At 47.1% G+C, this 26807-nt stretch overlaps 1 protein-coding gene across 3 annotated transcripts in view; it reads left to right on the top strand.

Moving 5' to 3' along the window:
• LOC124033830 (ankyrin repeat domain-containing protein 11-like) overlaps nucleotides 1-26807 on the top strand; it is a 155266-nt gene extending 128459 nt beyond the window's left edge. For 2 of the 3 annotated variants that reach the window (XM_046346190.1, XM_046346189.1), the window contains 11 exons: nucleotides 670-815; nucleotides 5043-5175; nucleotides 11704-11877; nucleotides 12931-13131; nucleotides 16006-16148; nucleotides 16239-16386; nucleotides 16530-23737; nucleotides 23937-24035; nucleotides 24322-24489; nucleotides 25128-25220; nucleotides 25340-26807. In XM_046346190.1, coding sequence (XP_046202146.1) covers nucleotides 729-815; nucleotides 5043-5175; nucleotides 11704-11877; nucleotides 12931-13131; nucleotides 16006-16148; nucleotides 16239-16386; nucleotides 16530-23737; nucleotides 23937-24035; nucleotides 24322-24489; nucleotides 25128-25220; nucleotides 25340-25525 — 8640 coding nt within the window. In that variant the 5' untranslated portion in view covers nucleotides 670-728 and the 3' untranslated portion in view covers nucleotides 25526-26807. The remainder of the gene's footprint in view (nucleotides 1-669; nucleotides 816-5042; nucleotides 5176-11703; nucleotides 11878-12930; nucleotides 13132-16005; nucleotides 16149-16238; nucleotides 16387-16529; nucleotides 23738-23936; nucleotides 24036-24321; nucleotides 24490-25127; nucleotides 25221-25339) is intronic. The other variant, XM_046346191.1, reaches the window with a different exon arrangement.

Below are 26807 nucleotides of genomic sequence, written 5' to 3'. Positions count from 1 at the left end.
AAGCATAACACTCCCTGCAGCACACTAGCACACCACTCCCTGCTAGCACACCAACACTGTGTAGTATGTATGTTCGGCAGGGTAGGGCAGCAGGGCTGTTGTCCAGACGTGCCATATCCCTGAAGACATTCCTCAGCTGTTACCGGGAGTCATGAAAGCAGAGATGGTTTGTCTCCTCCTGTCCAACAGTAAAAAAAATAATAATAATGTTTTACTGGCATTCCACAATTTCGCCCAACCTAAATTATTCTGCTCATGTTTTTGACATCAAGACATTGGTTTCATTTAGGAATGTCTTTTGTGTGAATAAGGGATTAGCTACTTTTCAGGATTGTATTAAAATCTTGCTTAGACTTGCTTCTGTAGGCCTGTCTTTCACCCGCATTGGCCACTAGTATCTCTCTCACCCTATGGATATGGCAGAGCATTGAAAACCCCTACTCTTCCAGGGTGGTGAGTGGGTCTGGAACAGGGGCATTATCCCATGCTCTTCCTCACCTTTTGAAACCAGAGTGCAGGTGTAATTGTTGTTATTGGGTAGCGTGATGTACTGCTAATGGGATCAATGTGTGGCGGGCGGAAATGTGTTTTCTGTGGAGGCGAGTAGCCCGGTGCTAACGTGTCTCTTTCCATCTCCCTCTCTATCTCGCTTGCTCTCTCCTTTGGCAGACGGTCGATGACGATGCGATGGAAGCGTGAATGAGGTTTGGCGTGGCGATAGCTGAACGATGCCCAAGGGTGGGGGTTCAAAAACCCCCCAGCTGGAAGACTTCCCACTCAACACTGACGTGGTGGAGAAGCAGAGTGGGAAGAAGGTAAGAAACACACATACTGACACACCACACATCTACACACATACACACACACACACGCCCCTTACCACTCCCGCTGCGGAGTCCTGCATCGAGGGGTCATGTCCTCATTACACAGTACAAATCATTATGGACTTTAATAAGCAGCTTGATGGGAGTTGGCATTCAACTGGCTAAGAGCCCATTGTTGCATTTTGGGGGGATTATTTCTTATGACTGAGGTCCTATTTTGGGTTTAGGCTATGGTGACATTTCTACAGTGGAAGAAAAAGCTTGTTGAGAACACTTACAATACAAGTTTGCAAAGTGCACTTTTGTCAAACTTTTTATTTTTTATTTAACCGACGTGATTTATTGCGTCACTTGCAATTTATACACGTGTCCCGCTCTCTAAAACATTCTTTGCTACTATATTGAATGTGCTACGAATAACATCACACAACCCTCCCCTTTAAACACAGACGTGCTTTCTGTTTTTCTAGATGTAGCCTAGAGCCAGGGAAATGGCTGTATATGTAGTGTTGCATCAGCTTAATGACTAATGATATAGCATAGGTTATGTGCGTTAGCCTGCCAGCTATATATGGCTCATCTGAATAGGTAGTCCGGGTTTTATCTATGAACTAATCTTCTTTATTTTTGACCAAAGAAGTGGAGGCTGCTGGCACTGTGTGGCAAATTTAGATCCTCATCAAACGCAGCGTTAAGTTGCTGGGCAGGCAGGCCAGGGCATTCTGCTGCAGTCAGCCTAACACTGAGACTCTACTCTTTCAGACAAAACAAGAGAGTATAGTTCCTAGAGATTTTCACCCTAGATTCTGTTCGACCACTGAAATCATTTCCCAGAAGTGGATTCTAATGAACAGAGCTGTTAATTAGATGTGAACAGAGTTGTAATGGTAACGTAATAACAGGTGTCATTTCCTGTGTTATTGTTTCTCCACATGGTTGTGATACTAGGGATTAGGTTGTCATTTCAGTGGTGTTTTCCCCTAGGTAGTGGGGAGAGCTGTCCCTTCAAATGGCAGCTAAAGCCAGCCTGTGTTTTTGTGAACGTGTGGCTTTTCATGCTGGCAACGGTGAGCTTCGACGCAGAATGATGACATCATGGTAATCGTGGTTCAGCAGCAGCAGCAGTGAACCCGGAGGTGCAGTTTACACGCGTGTCGGCTATGTACAACCTTCCGCACGGAATTGCATCAGACTCTGGGAGGGAGAGGAGGAGCGAGAGCATTGCTAGGAGACCAGTAAACACGGTTTCTCACGAAGGCAGCCTTGAAGCAGTGGCTCACAGCTGTCTTAATTCAGATCTCCTTTTTTCTGCCTGGCGCTAACGCCTCTGTCTGTCTTGACATGTTGTTTTGTGTGTGCCTGTGTCAGCTGTCTGTATACTGTGTACTGTCTTTCTGTTTGAAAATTCCTCCTACATGTAGACCTATGTATATTGTCTCTCGTTCCCTCCCTCTCGCTGGTGTACAGAGTTACTGCTAAGCCCAGCTCGAAGCAGCAGGAAGAGCTTGCTGTACTGTAAGGATGACATCATAGTCTCATGATTGTAGGAGGGCTGGGGGCTGGGACTTGCCAGGGTGGGCTGCAGAGCGTGCCAGTGTGCAGCAGTGGGAACTAGCCTGAGAAAGAGTGTGTGTTCTGCTACATGCCACCTTTTTATCTGACCGGATCGGGTCCTGCATCCCAGCTCTGTGGTAAACAGCCACCTACACAGAGCTCTTTAATGAGCCTTCCTTACCACAGTCAGCACCCGGCCAACAACTCAGGTGCTCTGGCCCTCCTGTAAATCTAGTGGTTAGAAAAACAGGCATTACATAGGGTGTATTTGTTTTATAATCGTTTGCGATGTTTTTAATTATAACAATCATTCAAATCTGAGTTCAGAGTTCTTTTAACTTTGACTACAAACTTAAATCACCAAGTTGCAGTGTACCAGTCTGATATTTGAGTATACAAGCAGGATATTGCATAGTGGAGAGATCTATTTTCCTGTCTTTGGAACACTGTACACTGAAATTCTTGCTCTCCTTAGAGCTAAATGTGAGTTTTTGAGAGCGCAGAGCAGAAAGGCCTGAGCAGATGTGCTGCATGGCCCTTCAACAGCAGTCTTTTGAGGGAGAGGCAGCGCTGTATAGACACAAGTCCGCCGAAGGGAGCCATTGGTGACGGAGCAGGCCGCTTGCTGACGGAGGGAAGGGGTCTTCTGATGGGATCCAGTTGCCGTGGACCACAGACTCCTGCGGTGTTACCTCTCCTTCCAGCTCTCTCTCCCGATCTGGGACTGTCTGTGCTGCTCTGCTGCCGGAGCGCCGAGACGAAATTCCATGGAAAAGTCACGCTCTGCAAATCCCCTAATCTCTGGAAGTCTCGGGGCAGACAGAAGCACACTGCAGTGTAAAGCTTTGGGATCCGCAGCTGCCACCTGCCTGTCTCTCTTTGTGTCCTTCTGCCAGTGTGTCCTGTCCTGGATGTGCTGTGTCTCTGTCTGTCCAGGCTCTGTCTTCTCCCAGTGCTAAGGGAAGTCTCCAACATTAGGGAAGGTCTACAAATGGTGGTTAGAGCATTAGTGGTTAGAGCATTGGTCCGGTAACTGAGAGGTTGCTAGATCGAATCCCCGAGCTGAGAATGTAAAAATCTGTCGTTCTGCCCCTGAACAAGGCCACTGTTCCTAGGCCGTCATTGTAAATAAGAATTTGTTTTTAACTGACTTGCCTAGTTAAATAAAGGGTAATAAAAACATTTTATTTTAAGTCCCCTTTTCAGTACCCTGTCTTTCAAAAATAATTCGTAAAATTCCAAATAACTTCACAGATCTTCATTGTAGGGTTTAAACACTGTTTCCCATTCTTGTTCAATGAACCATAAACAATTAATGAACATGCACCTGTGGAACGGTCGTTAAGACACAAACAGCTTACAGGCGGTAGGCAATTAAGGTCATAGTTATGAAAACTTAGGACACTAACGAGGCCTTTCTACGGGCTCTGAAAACCACCAAAAGAAAGATGCCCAAGGTCGCTGCTCATCAGCGTGAACGTGCCTGAGGCATGAGGACTGCAGATGTGGCCAGGGCAATACATTTCAATGTCCATACTGTGAGACGCCTAAGATTGCGCTACAGGGAGACAGGACGAACAGCGGATCGTCCTCGCAGTGGCAGACCATATGTAGCAACACCTGCATAGGATCGGTACATCTGAAAATCACACCTGCGGGACAGGTACAGGGTGGCAACAACAACTGTCCGGGTTACACCAGGAACGCACAATTCCTCCATCAGTGATCAGACTGTCCGCAATAGGCTGAGAGGGGCTGGACTGAGGGCTTGTAGGCCTGTTGTAAGGCAGGTCCTCACCAGACATCACCCGGCAACAATGTCGCCTACGGGCACAAACCCACCGTTGCTGGACCAGCTAGGACTGGCAAAAAGTGCTCTTCACTGACATTGCGGTTTTGTCTCACCAGGGGGGGATGGTCGGATTCATGTTTATCATCGAAGGAATGAGCGTTACACCGAGGCCTGTACTCTGGAGAGGGATCGAGGTGGAGGGTCTGTCATGGTCTGGGGCGGTGTGTCCCAGCATCATCGGACTAAGCTTGTTGTCATTGCAGGCAATCTCACCGCTGTGCGTTACAGGGAAGACATCCTCCTGTAGTACCCTTCCTGCAGGCTCAACCTGACATGACCCTCCAGCATGACAATGCCATACTGCTCGTTCTGTGCGTGATTTCCTGCAAGACAGGAATGTCAGTGTTCTCTTCGCTGTCATGGCCAGCGAAGAGCCCGGATCTCAATCCCATTGAGCTTTGAATCGGAGGGTGAGGGCTAGGTCCATTCCCGGGAGGAATGGGAGGAACTTGCAGGTGCCTTGGAGGAAGAGTGAAGTAACATCTCACAGCAAGAACTGGCAAATCTGGTGCAGTCCATGAGGAGGAGATGCACTGTAGTACTTTATGCAGCTGGTGGCCACACCAGATACTGACTGGTGTATCTCACTGTTATTTTGATTTTGACCCCCCCTTTGTTCAGGGACACATTATTCCATTTCAGTTAGTCATATGTCTGTGGAACTTGTTCAGTTTATGTCTGTTTTTGAGTCTTATGTTCATACAAATATTTACACATGTTAAGTTGCTGAAAATAAACACAGTATGATGTTTCTTTTTTTGCTGAGTTTAGCTGTGCAATACGGTGTTCATGTTTTCTTTCTTATTTGCCAGGATAAAGTATTGTCAAACAAGACTCCTAAATTGGACCGCAGCGATGGCGTCAAAGAGATGAAAGAGAAGGCATCCAAGAGGAAGCTTCCCTTCACTGTTGGAGCCAATGGAGACCAGAAAGATTCTGACTCAGGTAAGACTGGAGGGGGGGGGGGTGGTGTGACGTGACATCACTTCCTCAGATTTGCAGCCAGGAAGTGTAGTTTTGCATGCTGGAAGAATGAAATTATGACATTTTATTGGTTGCATACACATATTTAGCAGCTGTTACTCGGGGTGTAGTAAAATGCTTGCGTTCATAGCTCCAACAGTTAAATAATATCTAATAATACACATATCTAAAAAGTAAAATAATGGAATTAAGAAATATAGAAATATTAGGACGAGCGATGTCGGAGTCCAGAGTATAAATGTGGGTGGGATGGGATGTATAGTCGATATGGATAGAATATGTAGTATATCGGAAGAATAGTATATGTACAGCAATAGTTCAATCGGATATGCCTTGACTAGAATACAGTATATACATAGGAACTTGGTAAAACGGTATGTAAACATTACTTAAAGTGACCAGTGTTCCATGACTATGTACATAGGGCAAAAGCCTCTAAGGTGCATGGTAGTGTAACTGGGTGGTAGCCATCTCGTGAAAGTGACTTAAGTTCAGGCCAGGGTACTGGGCAGGGGCCAGCTAGTGGTAAATATTTAACAGCCTGATGACCTTGAAATAGAAGCAGTTATCAGTCTCTCGGTCTCAGCTTTGATGCACCTGTCCTGACCTCGCCTTCTAGATGGTAGCGGGGTGAACAGGCCGTAGCTCGGGTGACTGAGGTCCTTGATGATTTTCTTGGCCTTCCTGTGACACCGGTTGCTGTAGGTATCCTGGAAGGCAGGCAGTGTGCCCCCGGTGATGCATTTGGCTGCCCACACCACCCTCTGGAGGGCCCTGCGGTTGTGGACAGTACAGTTGCCGTACCAGGCGGTGATACAGCCCGGCAGGATGCTCTCAATGGTGCTTCTGTAAACGTTTGTTTGAGTCTTATGGGCCAAGCTAAATTTCTTCAGCCTCCTGAGGTTGAAGAGGTGCTGGGCTGAGAGGTGTGATGGAGGAGCCCCTGCAGGCAGTGTTTGTTTATAACCTCAAACCATGGCACACAGCCTTCTTCTTTAACTTGGTTCAACTGTCCATCATTGGGAAAAAGAGAAAAAAAGGCCACACGGAACATGGGCCAATTAAGTGAGGATTTGTCAATCACGAGGGCCTGGAAAGGTTTGACACTCTCTTGTGTTATTCTTTAATAAGAGAGAAAGGGGGAACTACTGTTCCAGCTTGTTTGGCTTGAACTTTGAGGATCTTGAAATGATTTGTTGATGGTCTGTAATAACATGTACTCTAATGGAATCCACATCTGTGTGCTGGGCTATTGGGTTGGTTTGAAATGCTGCTGTGAACTTCCGCTGTTATTTCTTTGGGTAATATGGAGTCCAACCCATTGTATACATTTCTCTCTTTTTTGTTTTGTTGACGTGTGTTGGCTTTTTGCAGGAAACGTTTGAAAATTGTATTTCTCTGTTTTGAAGAGATATTGAATGTAGAACTTGTGTTCTCAGTGCAGCTTGAGTGACCAAATCAGGAGCGTAGTAACTTTCCCTTGTCATCACTGTTTAGTCACAGCTATAGTGGCTTGGTTTTGTATGTGTGTGTATGCTGGTGGTAGTGGCCCTGTAACCTTTTCGCCGGCTGTTGGCAGAGAAAGGTTGCCTCCCACCTCAGTTTCTCCCCTCCCCCTGTGTAGAACAGTGCCCTGATTGTCTATTGTCATGCTAATGTTAGGTGGAGTCTCTGCCTCAACAGCAAGGCTGGATGTCTCTCACATGAACTAGACCGTAATTGATACACTTTCGGGTTTACGTTTGTCTTCGCGTTCCCTGCCTGTTATCCTTCTCAGTGTCTTTACCCTCCACATGTCTTAAACATGGCTGTACAATGGAAACATTAATTTAAATGGTTCATCCTTCATTGTGTTAGTTGTCTCCATACCGCCTTATTTAACCCATACACACTGTAGTGTGTGTGTGTGTGTGTGTGTGTGTGTGTGTGTGTGTGTGTGTGTGTGTGTGTGTGTGTGTGTGTGTGTGTGTGTGTGTGTGTGTGTGTGTGTGTGTGTGTGTGTGTGTGTGTGTGTGTGTGTGTGTGTGTGTGGTTTCACGTGACACACACTTCCCCTCTTCTGTTGTCTTGGCCTTGATAGCTAGTTCCTTTCATGCTGTGTTATTGTCTCTACCCTATGGAATTTAAGTACTTTACAGCCGGCCCTATCCCCTCCCTCTGACGTTGATGGTGTCTTTCTGGTGATACTGTATCTCCCCTTGATATGGTGAACTCTCCTTCTACGGCCCTACATTGTGGGGATAGAGTCTAGACTGTGGCCCAGTAGGCCCGTGTATGGAGGGTTTGTGTGCCCCTTGGCCTGCTCCCTTGTGCCTGCAGAAAAGCCACAAGGATTCCAGTAGTGAACTTTGAGAAGTGCAGGCTGTACAGTCCTCTCCTAGTGGACTGGGCTTCGTATGACCCTCTGCAGGAGAGAGAGCCTTCACATTGCTCCACCCTCCTCACCCTGAGTGGAAAAAAACCAACACAGAGCGCGAATGATGAAACAGAAATCTCCTTAATGACGTCATAGCCATTTTCTCTCAATCTGCCTTGAGGTTATTGCCGTCAGTCCAGCGTGGCTCCTCTCCTACTCGGAGAAGGAACTGCAGGTCTATTGTTTTCACTGTGCTGCGGGCTTGCTTGGAGAATACACTCCCTGTGCTTCCAGCTCCTCACGCTAGTGTGCTGATGGTGAGTTCAGACTGAGGCTATGCTCTATTTTTGCATAGGATCTGTAACACAACTTACTATAGTTGGCCTATGAGCGAGTGTTTTGAAGCTATAGCTTGAGGCAGCTAGTGTTGAATTTGTACCATAACATTGGCTTTTGAGAAATGTACGGCGTGACTACTTTTGATTGTGTTGTTCAGCTATGAAAGCTGAGCAAGTCAGACCCTTCACATCCCCTTATTATTTGGATAGTTTTGATGGGAACAGACAGAGGACACGGAGCTCATCGAACATGGACTAGGCTACATACTCCATTTGAAATGCGTAGTTCATACTGTTGGTCCTTTTGTAGACAGGGATTTGCTTCGTTCTGCATTTGTGTTGTCTTTGCACTCTCTGAACCCACAAGGTGACCGTGTTTCTACAGTGTTAGTTATCTAGGACGAGTACTACCCTGTCAGTACTTAAAGTGAAGTCAGTGTGTGTGGTTGTGCCTTATCTGAGTGCATAACATCCATTTCTATGGTTCTAACAGGGCACTCGATCTCTACTGAAGGTTTTCTCCCCGAGGCATCTGTTAGATGAACGATGTAGCTAATTGCAGGGATTGCTCTGTTATCTTGAACACACCGGTGTTGACAGTTTACAAGACATTCTTCTAGAGATGGTAGCTTGTGTAGCAAGCAGATGGTTGTTGTAACCTGTATTGGTGTAGAGCCCATCCACAGGCCTTGCAGCAGGAGTGTAGGAGTCATGGCCAGGGCTGCTCAGCAAGGGGACTGCTCTGGATAAAGCTATGAGGAGCGGGAGACGGATAAGAGACAGTGATGAGTGCAGATCAGCTACTTGCAGGCTAGCACACACATCATCACCTTCACGATATGGCAGGAATACAGGATGCCTGTCTTATCAGCAGGTGCAGCAGGTGCTGCTTTCAGTAGGGACGGGGACGGGGACGGTGGGGCTGCTGGCTTGAGATCTTCTCCACCGCATCCCAAATCAGCCCTGTCTGCCTGCTGCACACCACTATTATTCAGATCCCTGGAGGAAGAAATGTTTTTAATGTTTCATCTCCCATCCTTTGGAAGATCCATGAATTATTCACTGTTACTTGACTTGAAATCAGATTTGGTCCGGGTTCAGTTGTTTTGGAACTTTAGTCTCCACTAGGTATATTAGATAGGCTAGTAGTTGCACTCTGTCCAGGCGTTCTGAAACGGTTCCATTGTTTCTCCAGACCACCTTTGACCCCTTGTGTGTACTGTAGCCTACATCAGGATGGCCCAGTCTACTCTGTACATGAAGATGAGGTCCAGCAGTAAGCGGCAGTAGGTAGGCCAACACGGTGTGAGAGAAAGCCTTTTGGTAGTCTGCCGATCTGTCCCGCTCTCTGTGATTATCACAACTGAAGAATGTTGTTCTGCACCAACACTTTCCTCTGCTCTCGTCATCGTAGCCAAGCACAAAACAAAGCAGTGACACAACATCCTGTGGCCACTTCCAGTCTCTTCTTCCTTCATTTCCTGTTTGCTGGCTGTGTCTGACTGGGCTGCCTGACAGCAGAGCTCTCTCTTCTCTCCCTGTCTTCTGAGTACGAGGGAATTGCCTCTCACTGTCCCAGGCCATGACATTCTCCTGGGTGTAATCCCCATACAGAAGCATGAATGTGTCTGGCTCCTGTGTGACTGGGCGGTGGTGGTGTTGGCATGTGTGGTCGTAAGCGCTAGTAGTGTTCATGCTTTGTTTTCAGTTTCGATCTCAGTTTAAGAATGAAGACAGAGTTGTGGTGCTAATGTATTTACACATTGACCATGAGATCTCACCCTGCCTAGTTGTCCTACTCGTGTCTTCACAGTTGTTTCCCATGTTCTACGAAAGTTAACACACAGGAAGGCCAGTCCTACATACACAGTGCAGTAAAGCAAACGGAGCTCATCTGGTCTATCTCTAATAATAATAGTCTCCCACGGGGCAGGAACCCCAACTGACAGAACTGGTCGGAATATATTCACAGCTGTCACTCAGAGAAAGACTGGCTGTTAGCATGTTTCATGTCCCAAGTGGAATGATAGAAAGATGAGCTTGTCATCTTTGTTGTCCTATTGAATTTGGGGACACAACAAACGGAATAGGCCTACCTGGTTCCTCTGGTCAGGCTGGTTCTGGTTCTGCCTGCCCATACTGTGGGAAGCTGATAGCAACGTCTCCACAATAGGCTGACACAGTGGCGTCCTGAGTCCATTGTAACTTGACTGTCGTGTTGCTGTGGGCTCCGCCCCTGGCATAGGCTGGCGTTCTTGGAAACAGTGAGGTAGTTTGGTCTCCCTCCAACTTTGCCATCAAATCTCTCAAGTTAAAGGAAAAATCTAAATGACATTGTATACATAGGCCTTCCTTTGCCAGTGTATATATATAGATGTAGTCTTAAATGTTTCTTAAAAACAATTTAATTGTTTAATTAGACCCAGCTACAGATGTCTATGGGCTTACGTTGCATTTTCAGATGCCTCGGTCTGAATCCCATCCTGGTCATCCATGCGGGATGTGTGTGAGGCTCACTTACTGCTGTTCTGTTGTTTTCCTGTCTACCCACTGTATCTCATTTACATTGAAGATGCATCACACATGTTTGCGTGCCACTTTGCCTACCCAATGCATGTCCAAAATCTCATCGGAAAAAGTCCTTGTAGTTAGGCAGCTTGAATGTAGTTTGATAGCAGCCCTTTTCAAGTACTGAAACGGGCTCCTTACTGACTGGGGCCCACTGTCAAAGCTTGGAACAGCAACTCTAGAGGTTTCTGTCCTCGACATCCACCTCCTGAAACATCCACTCCTGTGGTTCATGCTGTTTCAGTCTGAATAAAAGGAATGTGTCTAAATGGCTAATTCCTTTCAGGATGTGAGTGTGTATCAGGGGTGGGGGAACATTAGGCGTAAGTATTCACAGATGTTACTGAAAGTTCATCAGCTCTGACTCTGGAAAATCTCTGGAAAGGATTTTGTGACCGGAAGTGTGAGCTGCCATGTTTCCTACTCTTAATTCTTGTTTGTGGCCTTGAGCAATCCACTGTGTTGAGAGCAACAGCAAGCAGGCTTGTAGATCTCCCCTTTTGATTAGACAATGTGTGTTGTCTCCATGGATGCAGTTGAAGGCCATGCCATTTGTTTTTATTGATGTCAGAATGTTTCGGAAGGATCTTGAAGCTGGCGCAGTTTGGGCTTGTTCAAACATTGACGGAGTGTACCTCCAAATCGTCCAGCAGTTGCAAATGTAGAGTGTTTATGTATTTGTGTCTCAATAGTAAAGTAAGACTGACATTTGCTGTGTAGATTTGATCATTCCTCATGACACTGAAAATAATTGATGGGCGTGTCTTTGAGGATCTGCTGATTTTTGTCCAGTGGCAAGTGGCCATTGTGATGACCTTGGCTCGGCCACATTGAAATGAACACCGGCCATCTTGTAATCACTGTCACTCTGCCAAGTCACACACCCCCTGAGAGAGAAATAAACATCAGACTGTCAATAGTTGACCCCTCCCTGCCTCTGGGGCAGTTGCCTCAGAAGATGGATGTGGCCTAAACTAGACTAGAAGTTGGTAGGGGTTTCACCTAGGGGGTTCCTTAGAACATCACCGAGGACACTTATCTTGCCTGTTGCCATGGAGATGTTGAATGACTGTTATCAATGACTGTTGTTGTGGTCAGAATTGAAATCACTTCAATTTGACTGCTGAAGTAAAAGCCGATATAACCTGAGCAATTTGCAATCCTGTGTTTGTTTGTGTGTCTGTGCTACCCATAAGCCTCACATTGTCCGTTCTCCTCTCCTCACAGAAAAGCAAGGTCCGGAACGGAAACGCATTAAAAAGGAGCCCACCAACACCAGGAAGTCAGGCCTGCCGTTTGGGATGGGCATGCCAGGGATCCGGGCCGGGTACCCCCTCTCTGAGCGGCAGCAGGTGGCTCTTCTCATGCAGATGACGGCTGAAGAGTCAGTCAACAGTCCAGGTGCGTGTTTGTCATGGATGCCACGTCTCTGAGGGTTCAGCGGGGGGTGGGATGGAGGGGGGGGGGTGCTGCTGCTGTGTCCTTGATGCTTAGCATCCCAGCCACACTTTTGCACCATGCTTCATTAAAGAACAGACCACACTGCTTAATTAGAATTCAATTATACAAGATAACCCTCATCAATTTCCATTACTACCGTGAAATGGACCTCCACTGTCTTAATCCACTGTTCTTTTCTGGGACTGGCTGTTTGTGGGAGATTTTTGGACTCTACAAGTTGGTATCCCGTTCCTGTATGGTAAATTGTGCTGCTTTGTTTTAGGATGCAGCGTTCAACCATGTGGGAAATGAAAGTAGCTTACCCCAGGGATTGGGTCTGAGGGGACCTAATAGTGCCCTATCAGATCTGGGCCAAACCACACAATATCCAGACTAAGGCTTTTTGTTCATTTCATATCTGCTATCTGTTATTAGATTAGTCGGATTTAGCATTTCCTCCTCAAGTGCTGTACTTAGGTTCTGTCGTTAAAACATTGCGGTTTAAACGTTGAGGAAACATAGGCTTTAGTAGGCTATATTTCCTCTTATTAAGTAATAGAGCTGATCTCTATGGGTTAGTCATTATGTTGTGTTTCTGATTTGGGTCATATGTTTCGTGGTGTTTGTATTATTTGGCGGGTTGCTGCTGTTAAACAGCCGTGCCTGAGTTTGTGCCCTAAAGACAGAACCCAGACGAAGTGAGTTTCAAATGGCATTCAGGACCACGCTCTGCAAACTCAATAATGTAAATGTGGTTAAGGCTTTGGTTTAATCCACTAAATGTGATGAAATGAACTCGAGCTATTGGGAGTCTTGGAGTTCTCCTTCTGATGTTTTGAGCAAGAGTGCCACCTACAGGCGATGGAGTTGTAACAATTGTTTTTCAATTAAATATTCTGCACTGTTACATAATGGTACTGTAATATGTAGCCCTATGCTCATTTGGCGTATGCTTTTACTATAGAAATGAATCATGCCAATTCTATTAAAACTGTTTTTGTCCTGTTCTTGTAGACACAACACCAAAGCATCAGTCGCAGTCAAGTCTGGGCCAGAAGGGAACGCCAAACTCTGCATCTAAAACCAAAGACAAAGTAAATAAGAGAAATGAGAGGGGCGAGACAAGGCTGCACCGGTCAGCCATCCGTGGAGAGGCACGCCGCATCAAGGAGCTCATCAGTGAGGGAGCGGACGTGAATGTAAAAGACTTTGCAGGTGAGTCGCTGCCACTGCAGCAGGCTGGTGGTAATCTTACTCTCTCTGCCCCTCCTCCTCGCTCTCTCTGCTCCTCCTCCTCCTCGCTCTCTCTCTGCTCCTCCTCCTCCTCGCTCTCTCTCTGCTCCTCCTCCTCCTCGCTCTCTCTCTGCTCCTCCTCCTCCTCGCTCTCTCTCTGCTCCTCCTCCTCCTCGCTCTCTCTCCTCCTCCTCCTCCTCCTCGCTCTCTCTCTGCTCCTCCTCCTCCTCGCTCTCTCTCTGCTCCTCCTCCTCCTCGCTCTCTCTCTGCTCCTCCTCCTCCTCGCTCTCTCTGCTGCTCCTCCTGCTCCTCCTCGCTCTCTCTCTGCTCCTCCTCCTCCTCGCTCTCTCTCTGCTCCTCCTCCTCTGCTCCTCCTCCTCTCTCTGCTCCTCTCCTCCTCGCTCTCTCTGCTCCTCCTCCTCGCTCTCTCTCTCCTCCTCCTCCTCGCTCCTCCTCGCTCCTCCTCCTCCTCGCTCCTCCTCCTCCTCGCTCTCTCTGCTGCTCCTCCTCGCTCTCTCTGCTGCTCCTCCTCGCTCTCTGCTGCTCCTCCTCGCTCTCTCTGCTGCTCCTCCTCGCTCTCTCTGCTGCTCCTCCTCGCTCTCTCTGCTGCTCCTCCTCGCTCTCTCTGCTGCTCCTCCTCGCTCTCTCTGCTGCTCCTCCTCGCTCTCTCTGCTGCTCCTCCTCGCTCTCTCTGCTGCTCCTCCTCGCTCTCTCTGCTGCTCCTCCTCGCTGCTCCTCTGCTGCTCTGCTCCCTCCTCGCTCTCTCTGCTGCTCCTCCTCGCTCTCTCTGCTGCTCCTCCTCGCTCTCTCTGCTGCTCCTCCTCCTCGCTCTCTCTGCTGCTCCTCCTCCTCGCTCTCTCTCTCTGCTGCTCCTCCTCCTCCTCGCTCTCTCTCTGCTGCTCCTCCTCGCTCTCTGCTGCTCCTCCTCGCTCTCTGCTGCTCCTCCTCCTCCTCTCGCTCTGCTGCTCCTCCTCCTCGCTCTCTCTGCTGCTCCTCCTCCTCGCTCTCTCTCTCTGCTGCTCCTCCTCCTCCTCGCTCTCTCTCTCTGCTGCTCCTCCTCCTCGCTCTCTCTCTCTGCTGCTCCTCCTCCTCCTCGCTCTCTCTCTCTGCTGCTCCTCCTCCTCCTCGCTCTCGCTGCTCCTCCTCCTCCTCCTCGCTCTCTCTGCTGCTCCTCCTCCTCCTCGCTCTCTCTGCTGCTCCTCCTCCTCCTCCTCGCTCTCTCTGCTGCTCCTCCTCCTCCTCCTCGCTCTCTCTCTGCTGCTCCTCCTCCTCCTCGCTCTCTCTGCTGCTCCTCCTCCTCCTCGCTCTCTCTGCTGCTCCTCCTCCTCCTCGCTCTCTCTGCTGCTCCTCCTCGCTCTCTCTGCTGCTCCTCCTCGCTCTCTCTGCTGCTCCTCCTCCTCGCTCTCTCTGCTGCTCCTCCTCCTCCTCGCTCTCTCTGCTGCTCCTCCTCCTCCTCGCTCTCTCTGCTGCTGCTCCTCCTCGCTCTCTCTGCTGCTCCTCCTCCTCCACCTCGCTCTCTCTGCTGCTGCTCCTCCTCCTCCTCGCTCTCTCTGCTGCTGCTCCTCCTCCTCGCTCTCTCTGCTGCTGCTCCTCCTCCTCGCTCTCTCTGCTGCTGCTCCTCCTCGCTCTCTCTGCTGCTCCTCCTCCTCCTCGCTCTCTCTGCTGCTCCTCCTCCTCCTCGCTCTCTCTGCTGCTCCTCCTCCTCCTCGCTCTCTGCTGCTGCTGCTCCTCCTCCTCCTCGCTCTCTCTGCTGCTCCTCCTCCTCCTCGCTCTCTCTGCTGCTCCTCCTCCTCCTCGCTCTCTGCTGCTGCTCCTCTCCTCCTCCCTCGCTCGCTGCTCTCTCTCGCTGCTCCTCCTCCTGCTCCTGCTCTCGCTCTGCTGCTCCTCCTCCTCGCTCTCTCTGCTGCTCCTCCTCCAAAATCAAATCAAATCAAATTTTATTTGTCACATACTGGTTAGCTGTTAATGCTGCTGCTCCTCGCAATGCAGTGATAACTCTGCTGCTCCTGTCTCCTCCATAAGGATATATGAATGAGTGATGGTACAGAGCCATCCAGTAGATGGTATCGCTATATACATATGAGATGAGTGTGTAGACAAAGTAAACTGCTGCTAAAGTGGCTAGCTCCTCCTCCCTTTAAGATTTAGATGCACTATTGTAAAGTGACTCCACTGCTGCTCCTCCTCCTCCTAAATGACTTAAATGTAAATGTAAATGTAAGGATGCAGTCGATGATGTAGAGTACAGTCTGCTGCTGAATAATGTAGGGTAAGTAACCATTGTTTAAAGTGGCGCTCATTTCTCTGCCCATTATTAAAATGCTCCTGCTCCTCCTCCTCGCTCTCTCTGCTGCTAGTGCGCTAGTGATATATTTACTCCTCCTCAATGTTAGTGGTGGCTATTTAACAGTCTGATGGCTCCTCGCTCTCTCTGCTGCTCCAGCTCCTCCTCCTCCTGCTCTCTCTGCTGCTCCTGCTCCTCGCTCTCTCTGCTGCTCCTGCCCCTCCAGCTGCTCTCTGCTGCTCCTCGCTTTCTTCAGCCTCTGCTGCTCCTGCTCCTCGCTGTCAGTCTCTTTGTCTGTGATGTGTATGCCTTAAAACTAGCTACCTCGCCACTACTGTTCTCTGCTGCCCCTGCCACAATCATCTCGCTCTCTCTGCTGCTCTTCCTCCATCCTCTTGCCTTTCACCTCATATCTCCATACTTCTGTATTACATTTTATATTCATGAAAATAGTGGCACATTTCTAGCTTCTCTAGCAATCTAAAATGTTCAGAATTGAGTGCTGTAATCATTTTGAATCCTACGTTTGAGAAACATTAGAGCCGTTATTTAACTGTGTTTGGGATTCACAGGCTGGACTGCACTGCATGAAGCGTGCAACCGAGGCTACTACGACGTGGCCAAGCAGCTGCTGGCAGCCGGTGCAGAGGTCAACACCAAGGGCCTGGACGACGACACCCCTCTGCATGACGCGTCAAACAACGGGCACTTCAAGGTAACTTCAGTGTAACGCTTGCGATTGCTCATGTAGAAAGCCAACGGCCGTGTTTAGGACTGAGACAAATATTTCAATGTTTCTTTGTAGGTGGTAAAGTTGCTTTTAAGGTATGGAGGGGACCCTCGACAAAGCAACAGAAGGGGTGAAACCGCGTTGAAGGTTGCTAACTCCCCAACGATGCTCAATCTGTTGCTTGGAAAAGGCACGTATACCTCCAGTGAGGAGAGCTCGTCAGGTGTGTGACATTTTATACCATGAGTAGTTCTGAACACCTTCACTCTGCCATTTACTTGTATTTTAACTTCCTTGCTTTTCCTTTAACCACTGGGTGCAACAGATTTTTGCTGTTATTTAACTGTTTTTTTTTTTTTTTCCCAGAATCTTCAGAGGAAGAAGATGCCCCATCGTTTGCCCCATCCAGTTCGGTGGATGGAAATAACACAGACTCAGAGTTTGAGAAGGGCCTGAAGCTGAAAGGGAAGAAAGGGCTGGATCAGCCCCTATCCACAACAACCACCCCCGTCAAGGACGAGTATGAGTTTGACGAGGATGATGAGGAAGAGCGCGTCCCTCCGGTGGACGACAAGCACTTGCTCAAGAAAGAGTTCCGCAAGGAGTCTCCCAGTGTCACCAAGGCTGGCGGCTTAATTTCAGTACCGAAGGGGGAGGTGGTCAAAACCTATTCCAAAAGCAACTCGCTCACACCAAAGAAGGCTGTTCGACGGATTCTCTCTGACAGCTCAGACGAGGATGATGGAACGTTGTGTTTCACACCTATGCCCACACCACGGCAACCAGCGCCACCTACTAATACCAAGGCCCGGGACTCTGCTACACTGAGCTCTAAACAGCAGAAAGAGAAGACTAAAGTTAAGAAGAAGAGGAAGAAGGAGACAAAAAATGTCAGTAAGGAGGTCAGATTTGGTAAAGTCAATGACAAATTCTGCACTTCTGACTCTGATTGTGGGGACATAGGGAGTGAGGATGATGAAGGCTCTATGAAGAACTCGAACTGTATAAAGGACTCCACAATGAGCCTAAAAGAATCCTCTGAGTTCAGTACTCACTCTGCATCCTCTTCCTCCTCTTCTCATGGAAGCATGAGCTCTCAGAAACTGACTCCCTCGCTGACAGAGCATAACCCAAAGCAGTGGAGGACAGACGGCTGGAAGACTGTGTCATCTCCTGTATGGTCAGATGTAAGCTCCCTCTCTGACTCGGTTAGAACAAGGCTTTCCAGTGAGTCGGACTACTCCTCTGCCGACTCGAGTGTCGAGTCAGTGAAACAGGTGAGAAAGAAAGCACAGGAAAACAGAAAGAAAAACAATGTGCACACCAATGCACTAGACAAAAAGAACTGTGACTTTCACAAGAACTCCAACACAGACAGTACTGTCTCCAAAACGGATAAAGATGGCAAAGTGTTGAAAAAGCATAAAGTCAAACACAAGCACAAAAACAAAGCGAAAGAAAAGGCTCCCAGTTTAGTGCTCAATCAAGACATGAACGAGAAATTTGTTAAGAGCTTCTCCTTTGATTTTGATGATTCAAGGCAGAAGTCACTCCTTGTTGAGACTGAGTCTCCAGCTGAAAGCAAGGTCAAGCTCTCTAAACATGAAAAAGAGCATTTGAAAAAGGAGGACAGGTTGTCGAAGGGCAAATCTGAGGACAGAGACTGGTCTTCTGGAAAAGAGGTGCAAAGAACTGCTAAGGAGGAGAAATCCAAGAAAACAAAAGAGTCCACCAAGGAGAAACCTAGCAAGGAGGAGAGGGAAAAGCCCTTGAAAACTGAAAAAGAAAGGAGCCTCAAGGAAAAAGAGAAGCCCAAGGAGGAGAAACAACAAAAGACTCAAAAGGAGGAGAAGAAGAAAAAGTCAAAGGACAAGTCATCTAAACCAGACAGGAAGAGCAGTGAGCAAAAAGAAGAAAAACATATTAAGGTGGATAAGGAGAAAAATGCCAGGGAGGAGAAGGAAAAATCTAAGAAAGAAAAGGTTCTGAAGGAAGAGCCTGATTATGAAGTCTATGATGTCAGTAACCGTTTCTTAAACCTAGAAGACACCAAGCTCAGTGCCTCAGACGACCACCACGACCGATGGGCGTCAGACCTTTCCTCTGACTGCGACCTATATGGAGATGACAGCTGGGATGCTCCTCCTGTGAAGGACTACAAAGACTATAAAGCAAGCAACACTGTAAAGCTGATCGTTGAGACTGAAAAAATAGAGAGCAGAGACCGGAGGAAGGAGAACAAAATCAAAGACAAGAAATTAGATCATAATGACAAACGGTCAGAGAAAGAGCCGACCTCCAAGAAGAAAGAGAAAGACTCTTCAGAAAAAATCTGTGACAAGAAAAAGGATTTGACCGAAAAACAGAAACTCAACTCCAGCCACTCTGTGGAAAAGGAGAAGAAGCGAAAGGAATCTGCCGATACTGTCAAAGAGAAGAAAGAGAAGGACTCCACGGACAGCAGTAGAGACCGAAAAGATTCCTATGAGTTCACTAAAGAAAGAAAGGACTTGAAAATCAAACAGGAGTCCATAAGAGACGATTATGGGAACGATGCCTCCGTCAAAGAAATTGAAACTGTCAGCAAACCATGTGAAATTAGAGAAAGGAACCACTCTGGAAAAGAGAAGGAGAGAAAGGGAGAGGGGGTGGAAAAGAGAGAAAAGACAAAAGCTGACAAACACAAGGAAAAGCCTAAAGACCGATCCATAGAACAGGACAAGGAGAAGCCTGAGAAGACCTCAACTGAGAAGCTTTTGAAAGAAAAGGACACAGACAGAGGCTCTAAAGACAAAAAGGAGGGAGCTAAAGACAAACACAAAGACAAGGACAGGAAGGTGTCTTCAGAACAAACTAAGGACAAGAAAGAAAAAGCTTCACAGGACAAGCATGCTGACCGGGATAAAGATGTCCTTGAGGTGAAGAAGGAGGAAAGGAAACCTGAGAAAGTTAAACCTGAGAAAACATGGTACAAGATAGCAGACATTTTCACAGATGAAAGTGAGGATGAAGAAGACAATTACAATGGGGGTGTGGCCAAGTTAAGTGATTCCCTTGGGTTGTCCGATTCTCACAGGAAAGACTCCACATCTGACAGGGATGAGCTTGATCACTTCCAAATGGAAAAACCCAGAAAATATTCTGCTGAGGCCAAACACACAACAGAAAAACAGAAAGAAAAAGACCACAAGAAAAAAGACAAGACCACATTTGATATGGGGAAAGAGAGGAAGGGTTCCTTGGAGAAACACAAGAAAGATAAAGATTCTGTTGATGCAAAACACAAGGAACGCAAAGACAGAATGTCTGTGGACTCAAACCAAGAGAAGAAAAACAAGCAGAAGCTTCTGGACAAGAGGGACGCCAATGAGGAAAAGACCAAGAGTAAATATAAAGACAAGCAAGATCATGTTAACGACAGAAAGCCCTCAAAGGGGAGTGGGGAAAATGAAAAGTCGCTCTTGGAGAAGCTAGAGGAAGAGGCCATGAATGACTACAAGGATGACTCCAATGACAAGAACAGTGAGTTATCCTCAGACAGCTTCACTGATCAGGGTCATGAGCCAGTGCTCAGCAGCTACTATGATTCCTCCAACATCAGCCTTCCAGACATTACTGATGAGAGACGAGACTCACTCTCCATATCTAATCCTCAAGACAAGTTCAGAGAGAAAGAGAGGCACCGGCATTCATCTTCATCGTCGTCCAAAAAGAGTCATGACAAGGAGAAGGACAAAGTCAAGAAGGAAAAGGGGGATAAACAAGACAAGATCGAGGAAATAAGAGAATCCTATGGACGCAGAGAAAGTCTGCCCTTTGAGAAAGAGCCTATGCCATTAGAAGCGGACCCTTACACATTTCCATTTGGGTCTAAGGGTGATAAAGATGAATTTGAGAAGACATTGGAGTTTGAAAAGGAGATGTCTAAAAAAGCTGACAAAGACAAACTGAGTACTGTCATCAGTGATAAGATCAAGGACAAAAAGAAAAAAGAGAAACATAAGGAGAAAGTCAAAGAGGAGAAGCACAAGTACACGGATGGCTTTGGATCCCTTAAACACTCAAAGGAGGAGATTAAATGTGGAATGAAAGAGAGTCCTCAAATTACCAATTTGAAGGAAAGATCAAAGGAAGACAGTCCCAAATTTGATGTGAAAAAAGAAAGAAATCGAGACTCTTTGGACAAAGACAGTAGGGTGGACCATGTTAAGTCCAAGGTTAAAGAAGAAAATGAAAAAGTAATTCAATCTAAAGACACAGCTCGAAAAGACAACCGTCCACGTTCAAAGCTTCTGGTTGATGGGGATCTCAGACTAACCAGCTTTGGGCAAATGTTAGGTTTAAAAGACCAGGAGATTGAAGAACGCCATAAGAAGCATAAGGAGAGGATGAAGCAGATGGAGAAACTAAGACACAGATCAGGGGATCCCAAACTTAGGGATAAAACAAAGTCCACTGAGGAAATAAAGAAAAATCGCAATGAACTATCATCCAAAAAATCTAATAGTTTAGAATCTGCATTGAAAGAGAAGAAGCTCAAAGATATTGGTCTCCCAGCCCAAATTATGTCTCCGGAAAGAAAGCCACAACCCATTGACACTCAAAATTCAAAGGACTGGCTTGCAGGCCATCAGATGAAAGAAAATCTCCCTGCCTCACCTAGGCAAGATCAGAATAGACCAACGGGTGTTCCCACCCCCACACCTGTAATCTCTTGTCCCAGCTATGAGGAAATCATGCAGACGCCACGGACTCCATCCTGCAGTGCAGAGGACTACCCTGATATAATGTTTGATGGGTTAGATTGTCAGAACTCATCAGCCATGGCCATGTCTATGAATGCCTGCTCACCATCCTTCTTTGACAGGTACTCCAACTCATCGCACACCTTCCAAGAAGGGACTTGTATAACGCCGGCTAAGAATCTCCAGTTGCCCCTTGTCAGTCGATCGGCTTCATCAGATATTAGAAGACCCCTGGAAGAGGAGTTCAAAGCTGAAGCTGGCAAGTTTCTACAACACATTTTGCCAGACGCCTCTGAGTTTGACTTGGCAGCCTCCCAGCCTCCAGAAGACAAGGCAGCATCAGTGGAGAGACTTGAATGCCTGTCTCCTCCTTACTTCTCACCTATTAGAATGCTGTCTCCTGGGCTGGAACTTGGCGAACCTGCACTAGATGGGGCCACCACAGCAATGGCTGGCACAGAGACCTGTGAACACCTACCTGAGATTGTCTACAACAACTTCCTGATGAAGCCCTCAACGCCAGTCCACAGACCTGACCCCCAGGAGCCGTGTCTGGACATTGCTGCTCCACCCACCCCTGCACCTGCTGCTCTTCCTCCCCTGGATATTGATGACCTTTCTGAGCCTCATCAAAGTGAGCACAGTCTTGTTCCCTCTGACCCAGTCAGTGGCAGTGAGTATCTGCCCCCTGTTGTGGAGGATGAGGAAGAGGAGGACTATGAAGAGGGGGAAGAAGAAGAAGAAGAAGAGGAGGAGGAGGAAGGGGATCTTGAAGAACCAACAGATTTTGATCATCATGCTGCTGAGGAGACGAGGGACGTCTGCTCATTCTCTCCTCCAAGAGTTGAAGAGCCTTTGCGGAAGAGCTGGGCTGAATCTCCAGACAGAAGAGTTACAGAGGTGCATCAGTTGACTCCCCCACATCCACCACCCAACCAGGTGGAGAACTCCAGTGATCATACCATCAGCTGGAACTCTGAGATGATTTTGAAATCTCCTCAAAGGACTTATGGGGAAATAGAGGCAGCTGTCTCCAAGATAACCAGCCCCTTCTCGCATTCAGACAGTGATTTGCAGCACATTACTGCCATACCTGGCCATCCATCAGTGACCCCTCCATATGCTGCTTACAGGTCTTATGTGCCTGACCCTGACTTTGACGAGCAAAAAGAGGCTGTGGAGGACATTCCAATTTCTCCAGCAAGACCTGAAATGACACCCATGGAATTGGAACCAAACTACTTGACAACCACCTCATCCTCCACAAGGTTAGAGTCTTTCTTCACAGACTGTAAGCCAAACTTGGAGGATAATCACCAGATGGACTCAGAGCTTTCTTGTGCAGTACAAGTTGGCAGAGAAAACTCCCATGGCTTTACTTCTGAGAGCCATATGCCTCTAGCAGTAAGCGACGAGCCAGTGGTGCCCTGGACAGACCCGTTCTCAGCTACAGTGGATGAGCTGGATGATCTTGGCCCTTTCTCTCTACCTGACCTCCCTTCTCTCTCCCTCCCGACCTCCCTGCCAGACAAGGAGATGCCAGAGCTTGACATCAGAGATGCAGAGCCAGCCGACTACAAGCCTCCACCTGCTCATATAAGGCCTCCTGCTATTGAAACAATAGAGGGCGAAGAGCTTATGGAGGTTGACCTGCCTATCCTGGCCAAACCCCTGTGCCCTCCCGAGGTCCTAACACTCAATGATTCTTTGCATGATTTGGTTGTGCCCTCACCAAAACACAATTTCCAACCAGAATTTGAGTCTGAGCCTCAGAATGTCCCTGAAATTAACTTGGTGAAAACACAGGTCTTCGAAAACAGAGCCACATATGAAGAGATTGATGAGAGCAATGGAAACATGTTCTCAGCTCTTGATACAAACAATACCCAGCATCACAAGCAGATGTCACTGACCGAGTCTTTGTCAGTTGTAATTACTCCATGTATGGACTCCATGACAACTGTTAAACCAGAACAAAGTGGGCAGGTATCAGATCCCTTTGTTGGGCCAACTTGCAGTCCTGTCCCCTCAGTTCCTCTGCCAGTTGCTGTCACGATTTCTGGAACAGTCCATGTTTCGGAGGCTCTTGAGACCACGTCTAAGCTCACGGTCACTCTGACAACGTTGTCAACTGACCTTCCCAAGAAGGTGGAGGAGATCCCACAGAGGATGACCAGAAACAGGGCCCAGATGCTGGCAAAACAGGAGAATACCACTACCACAAAAAAGCCGAGTAGTAGAGTAGTAGCAGAGAGTACAACCACCAGCATTATACCTTCCAGCGTGATACCTCCATCTGTCCCTACCCCTGTCACCATGAGCATGGCTGTAACCACAACCACCCCTATCCACACCCCTACCTTTGTCCCCTTTGTTGTTCTGGAGAAAGAAAAGGAACTTGTCACCACCATCTCCACCACACCAATCATTACCCCGGCTCTCCCTCCGCCGCTTCCTGTAGTGGTCAGCAAAACTAAAGGGCGGCCTGTGGAGGAAGAGGAATCCCAGACGCAGCATCCACGCAAGAGGAAGTTCCCCAAACCGCAGGTTCAGCTGGTCAACACAGCCATGCAGCAGACCAGGGAGATGATTCAACAGACGCTGGCTGTCATTGTCAATGCCATCAAACTGGATGACATAGAACCCTACCACAGTGACCGCTCTAACCCTTACTTCGAATACCTGCAGATAAGGAAAAAAATTGAGGAGAAGAGGAAGATCTTGTGCTACATCACACCACAGGCCCCTCAGTGCTACGCTGAGTATGTGACCTACACAGGCTCCTACCTGCTGGATGGCAAGCCTCTCAGCAAGCTGCACATCCCAGTGGTGAGTACCTCCCTTCCCCTACAAATGTTCACACTTCTGTTGATTCATAGATTTGATTTCATTACAATAACACACGTCAAGTAACTGCGTTCTGTAACCTATAATAACCGCACAGCACATTTACAACAAAAGTTTGAACTTTGTTGCAATGGAAAGATTGGTTACATCATAATCTCAAATCATTGCTCTGGTTTCTCAGATTGCTCCACCTCCATCGTTATCGGAGCCCCTGAAGGAGCTCTTTAGACAGCAGGAGACAGTGAGGGGGAAGCTGAGACTGCAGCACAGCATAGAGAGGGTAAGAACACGGGCTCACTGTACCCTCCCTAATATCTATCCATCTCACTTCTGAAGTCGCACTGAGAAGGAGTGCTTTGAACAATCCTTTGATGAATGTTCAAAGCTGCTATGTAATAGAAAACTGCAATAGGCATTTCTCCAACCAAGCAATCGTAAAAAAATTGTGACATTTCACATGAACCTTATCACTTTGCGCAAAAGGATTTTGAAGTAAAGTTAAAAGTCCAGTTTGTCTCCCCTCTCTCCAGTCTTATTGTATTGACTTTCTATATCTCTCCTTCCAGGAAAAGCTTATTGTCTCATGTGAGCAAGAAGTACTGCGGGTCCATTGCAGAGCGGCAAGGACGATAGCCAATCAGGCCGTCCCATTCAGTGCCTGCACAATGTTACTGGACTCTGAGGTGTACAACATGCCAACAGAGAGTCAGGTGCGTCTGTGGGTGGTTAAAAAGGTGGGCAAAAAGTTGACAGACAGGGCCATTCACACGGAATTTGTTTCGTCAGCTCTTCCAATTACTCTTAATATTTTATATACACTACCACTCAAAAGTTCGGGGTCACTTAGAAATGTCCTTGTTTTTGAAAGAAAAGCATTTTTTTTGTCTGAAATAACATCAAATTGATCAGAAATACAGTGTAGACATTGTTAATGTTGTAAATGACTTGTAGCTGGAAATGGCTGATTTTTAATGGAATATCTACTTAGGCGTACAGAGGCTCATTGTCAGCAACCATCACTCCTGTGTTCCAATGGCACGTTGTGTTAGCTAATCCATGTTTATAAATTTAAAAGGTTAATTAATCATTAGCAAACCCTTTTGCAATTATATTAGCACAGCTGAAACTGTTGTTCTGATTAAAGAAGCAATGACAAGAATATTGAATCGCAACATTCTTGAATTATTCTTTTATCCTGTTTGGTCATTTAACAATGTCTACACTATATTTCTGATCAATTTGATGCTATTTTAATGGACAACAAATGTGCTTTTCTTTCAAAAACAAAGACATTTCTAAGTGACCCCGAACTTTTGAAAGGTAGTGTACATATAAAAAATCAAATCTGACATTCTTGTCATCTTTAACTCAGGGTGATGAGAACAAGTCAGTGAGAGATCGCTTCAACGCTCGCCAGTTCATTTCCTGGATCCAAGACGTGGATGACAAATATGACCGCATGAAGGTAACGATATGACTGTACTTCATCTGTTACGGCACATTTGCTATATGGTTGAAATGCGGGCTATCTGTGTATGACAGTTGTATTTCTGCTGGTTCATAATGGCCTCTCTCTCTTCTCAGACATGTCTGTTAATGCGGCAGCAGCATGAGGCAGCTGCCCTGAACGCAGTGCAGAGGATGGAGTGGCAACTGAAGGTGCAGGAGCTGGACCCTGCTGTACACAAGTCTCTGTGCGTCAACGAGGTCCCCTCCTTCTACGTGCCAATGGTTGACGTCAACGATGACTTTGTGCTGTTGCCCGCGTGACAGAAACATGCACTCGTTCACAGAGTTAGAGGTCAAATATCATCACTTATCAAAGAGACATCAAACAGAACGTATGGTAAGGGCTAGCCGGTTTGAAGAGGAATAAAACCTATATATTATATAGAAAAAATTCAAAGAAAAAAAAACTTGCTAATGATTCTCTTCCATGAGAGGAGGAAGCATCTTTTTACTGGGGAAAAACACAACTTGCACTTTCATCCCTCAAGTTTTTATGCTTTTGTTCAGAATATAAAAAGCAAAACGGCTTTGCTTTGAAGCGCCAAACACCACCTCCCTTTTAGGTGATGTTTGGACAGAGAATAGGGGATAAGATATAGAAATATTTTTCTGAATTTTTTGGGTCCCCGTAAAATCAAACAACAAAGGAACGCTGGAGAGGAGCCCTCCCATTATTCTGGATCATCTCCTGGTGGATGAGAATGAGGCACCACAGTGGACACAGAGCTCCAGGTGAGCCTTGAGGAGGAGAACGCAGCACATGGCCAGAAGGGCATGCATGCGCGATATGGTGGTGCAACAAGTAATATCTGCGGGACCTCCAGCCTCTTCCTGTTGAAAGGACAGGAGGGTCTGTGTGGACGATGTCTCTGGTCGGGACCATAAGGCCACACTCAGTCAGAGAGCTTCAGTCCCCTCTGTCCACAGCCCACCACCACACCCGGTAGAACCAGCATCCTGCCCCGGAGCAGAGTACAGCCAAGGGTCCATAGTGTGTCGGGGGTTAATGTCGGAGGGGAAGAGGCGGCATCTTCCGCCTCATGGGCAGAGGAGTGAGGCAGAGAATGGGGATGAACCGGAGCATCCCCACTAGAGTCTGGTCATCTGGTTCTGCATGCAGGAAGAACCAGCCTCTGACACTCTGCCAAGATAGGTAGAACACACACACACCTGTTCACCTGCAACTATGACTGCAAATGGAAAAACAGGATAAAAGAATAATTCAAGAATGTTGCAATTCAAGACTAAACAGATGGTGGTTTAGAGGAGAATATTCTTTTTGTCTTTCTTTACTTGGGCATTTAATTGTTTCTGAGGAAGTGACTTGAAACACTACAGAGCCAATATTAGTTTAATGGGAAAAAAGAAAACTGAAAAAAAATTGTATTCCGTAAATTATGTACAGTTTTTATATTCGTTAACCAATGTATTCTTGCTGCCTTCTAGATAATTTATTTTGCCACACATTACTGCACAGTTGTAAATAACGTATGTACTGTAACATCACTCAGTTAAGTGTAAAAAAATAAATGAATAAAAATGA

The sequence above is a fragment of the Oncorhynchus gorbuscha genome, linkage group LG04, assembly GCF_021184085.1.
Source record: "Oncorhynchus gorbuscha isolate QuinsamMale2020 ecotype Even-year linkage group LG04, OgorEven_v1.0, whole genome shotgun sequence".
Classification (NCBI taxonomy): Eukaryota; Metazoa; Chordata; class Actinopteri; order Salmoniformes; family Salmonidae; genus Oncorhynchus; species Oncorhynchus gorbuscha.
The sequence above is the reverse complement of the archived record's forward strand: the minus strand, read 5'-3'. Positions and strand labels throughout refer to the sequence as shown.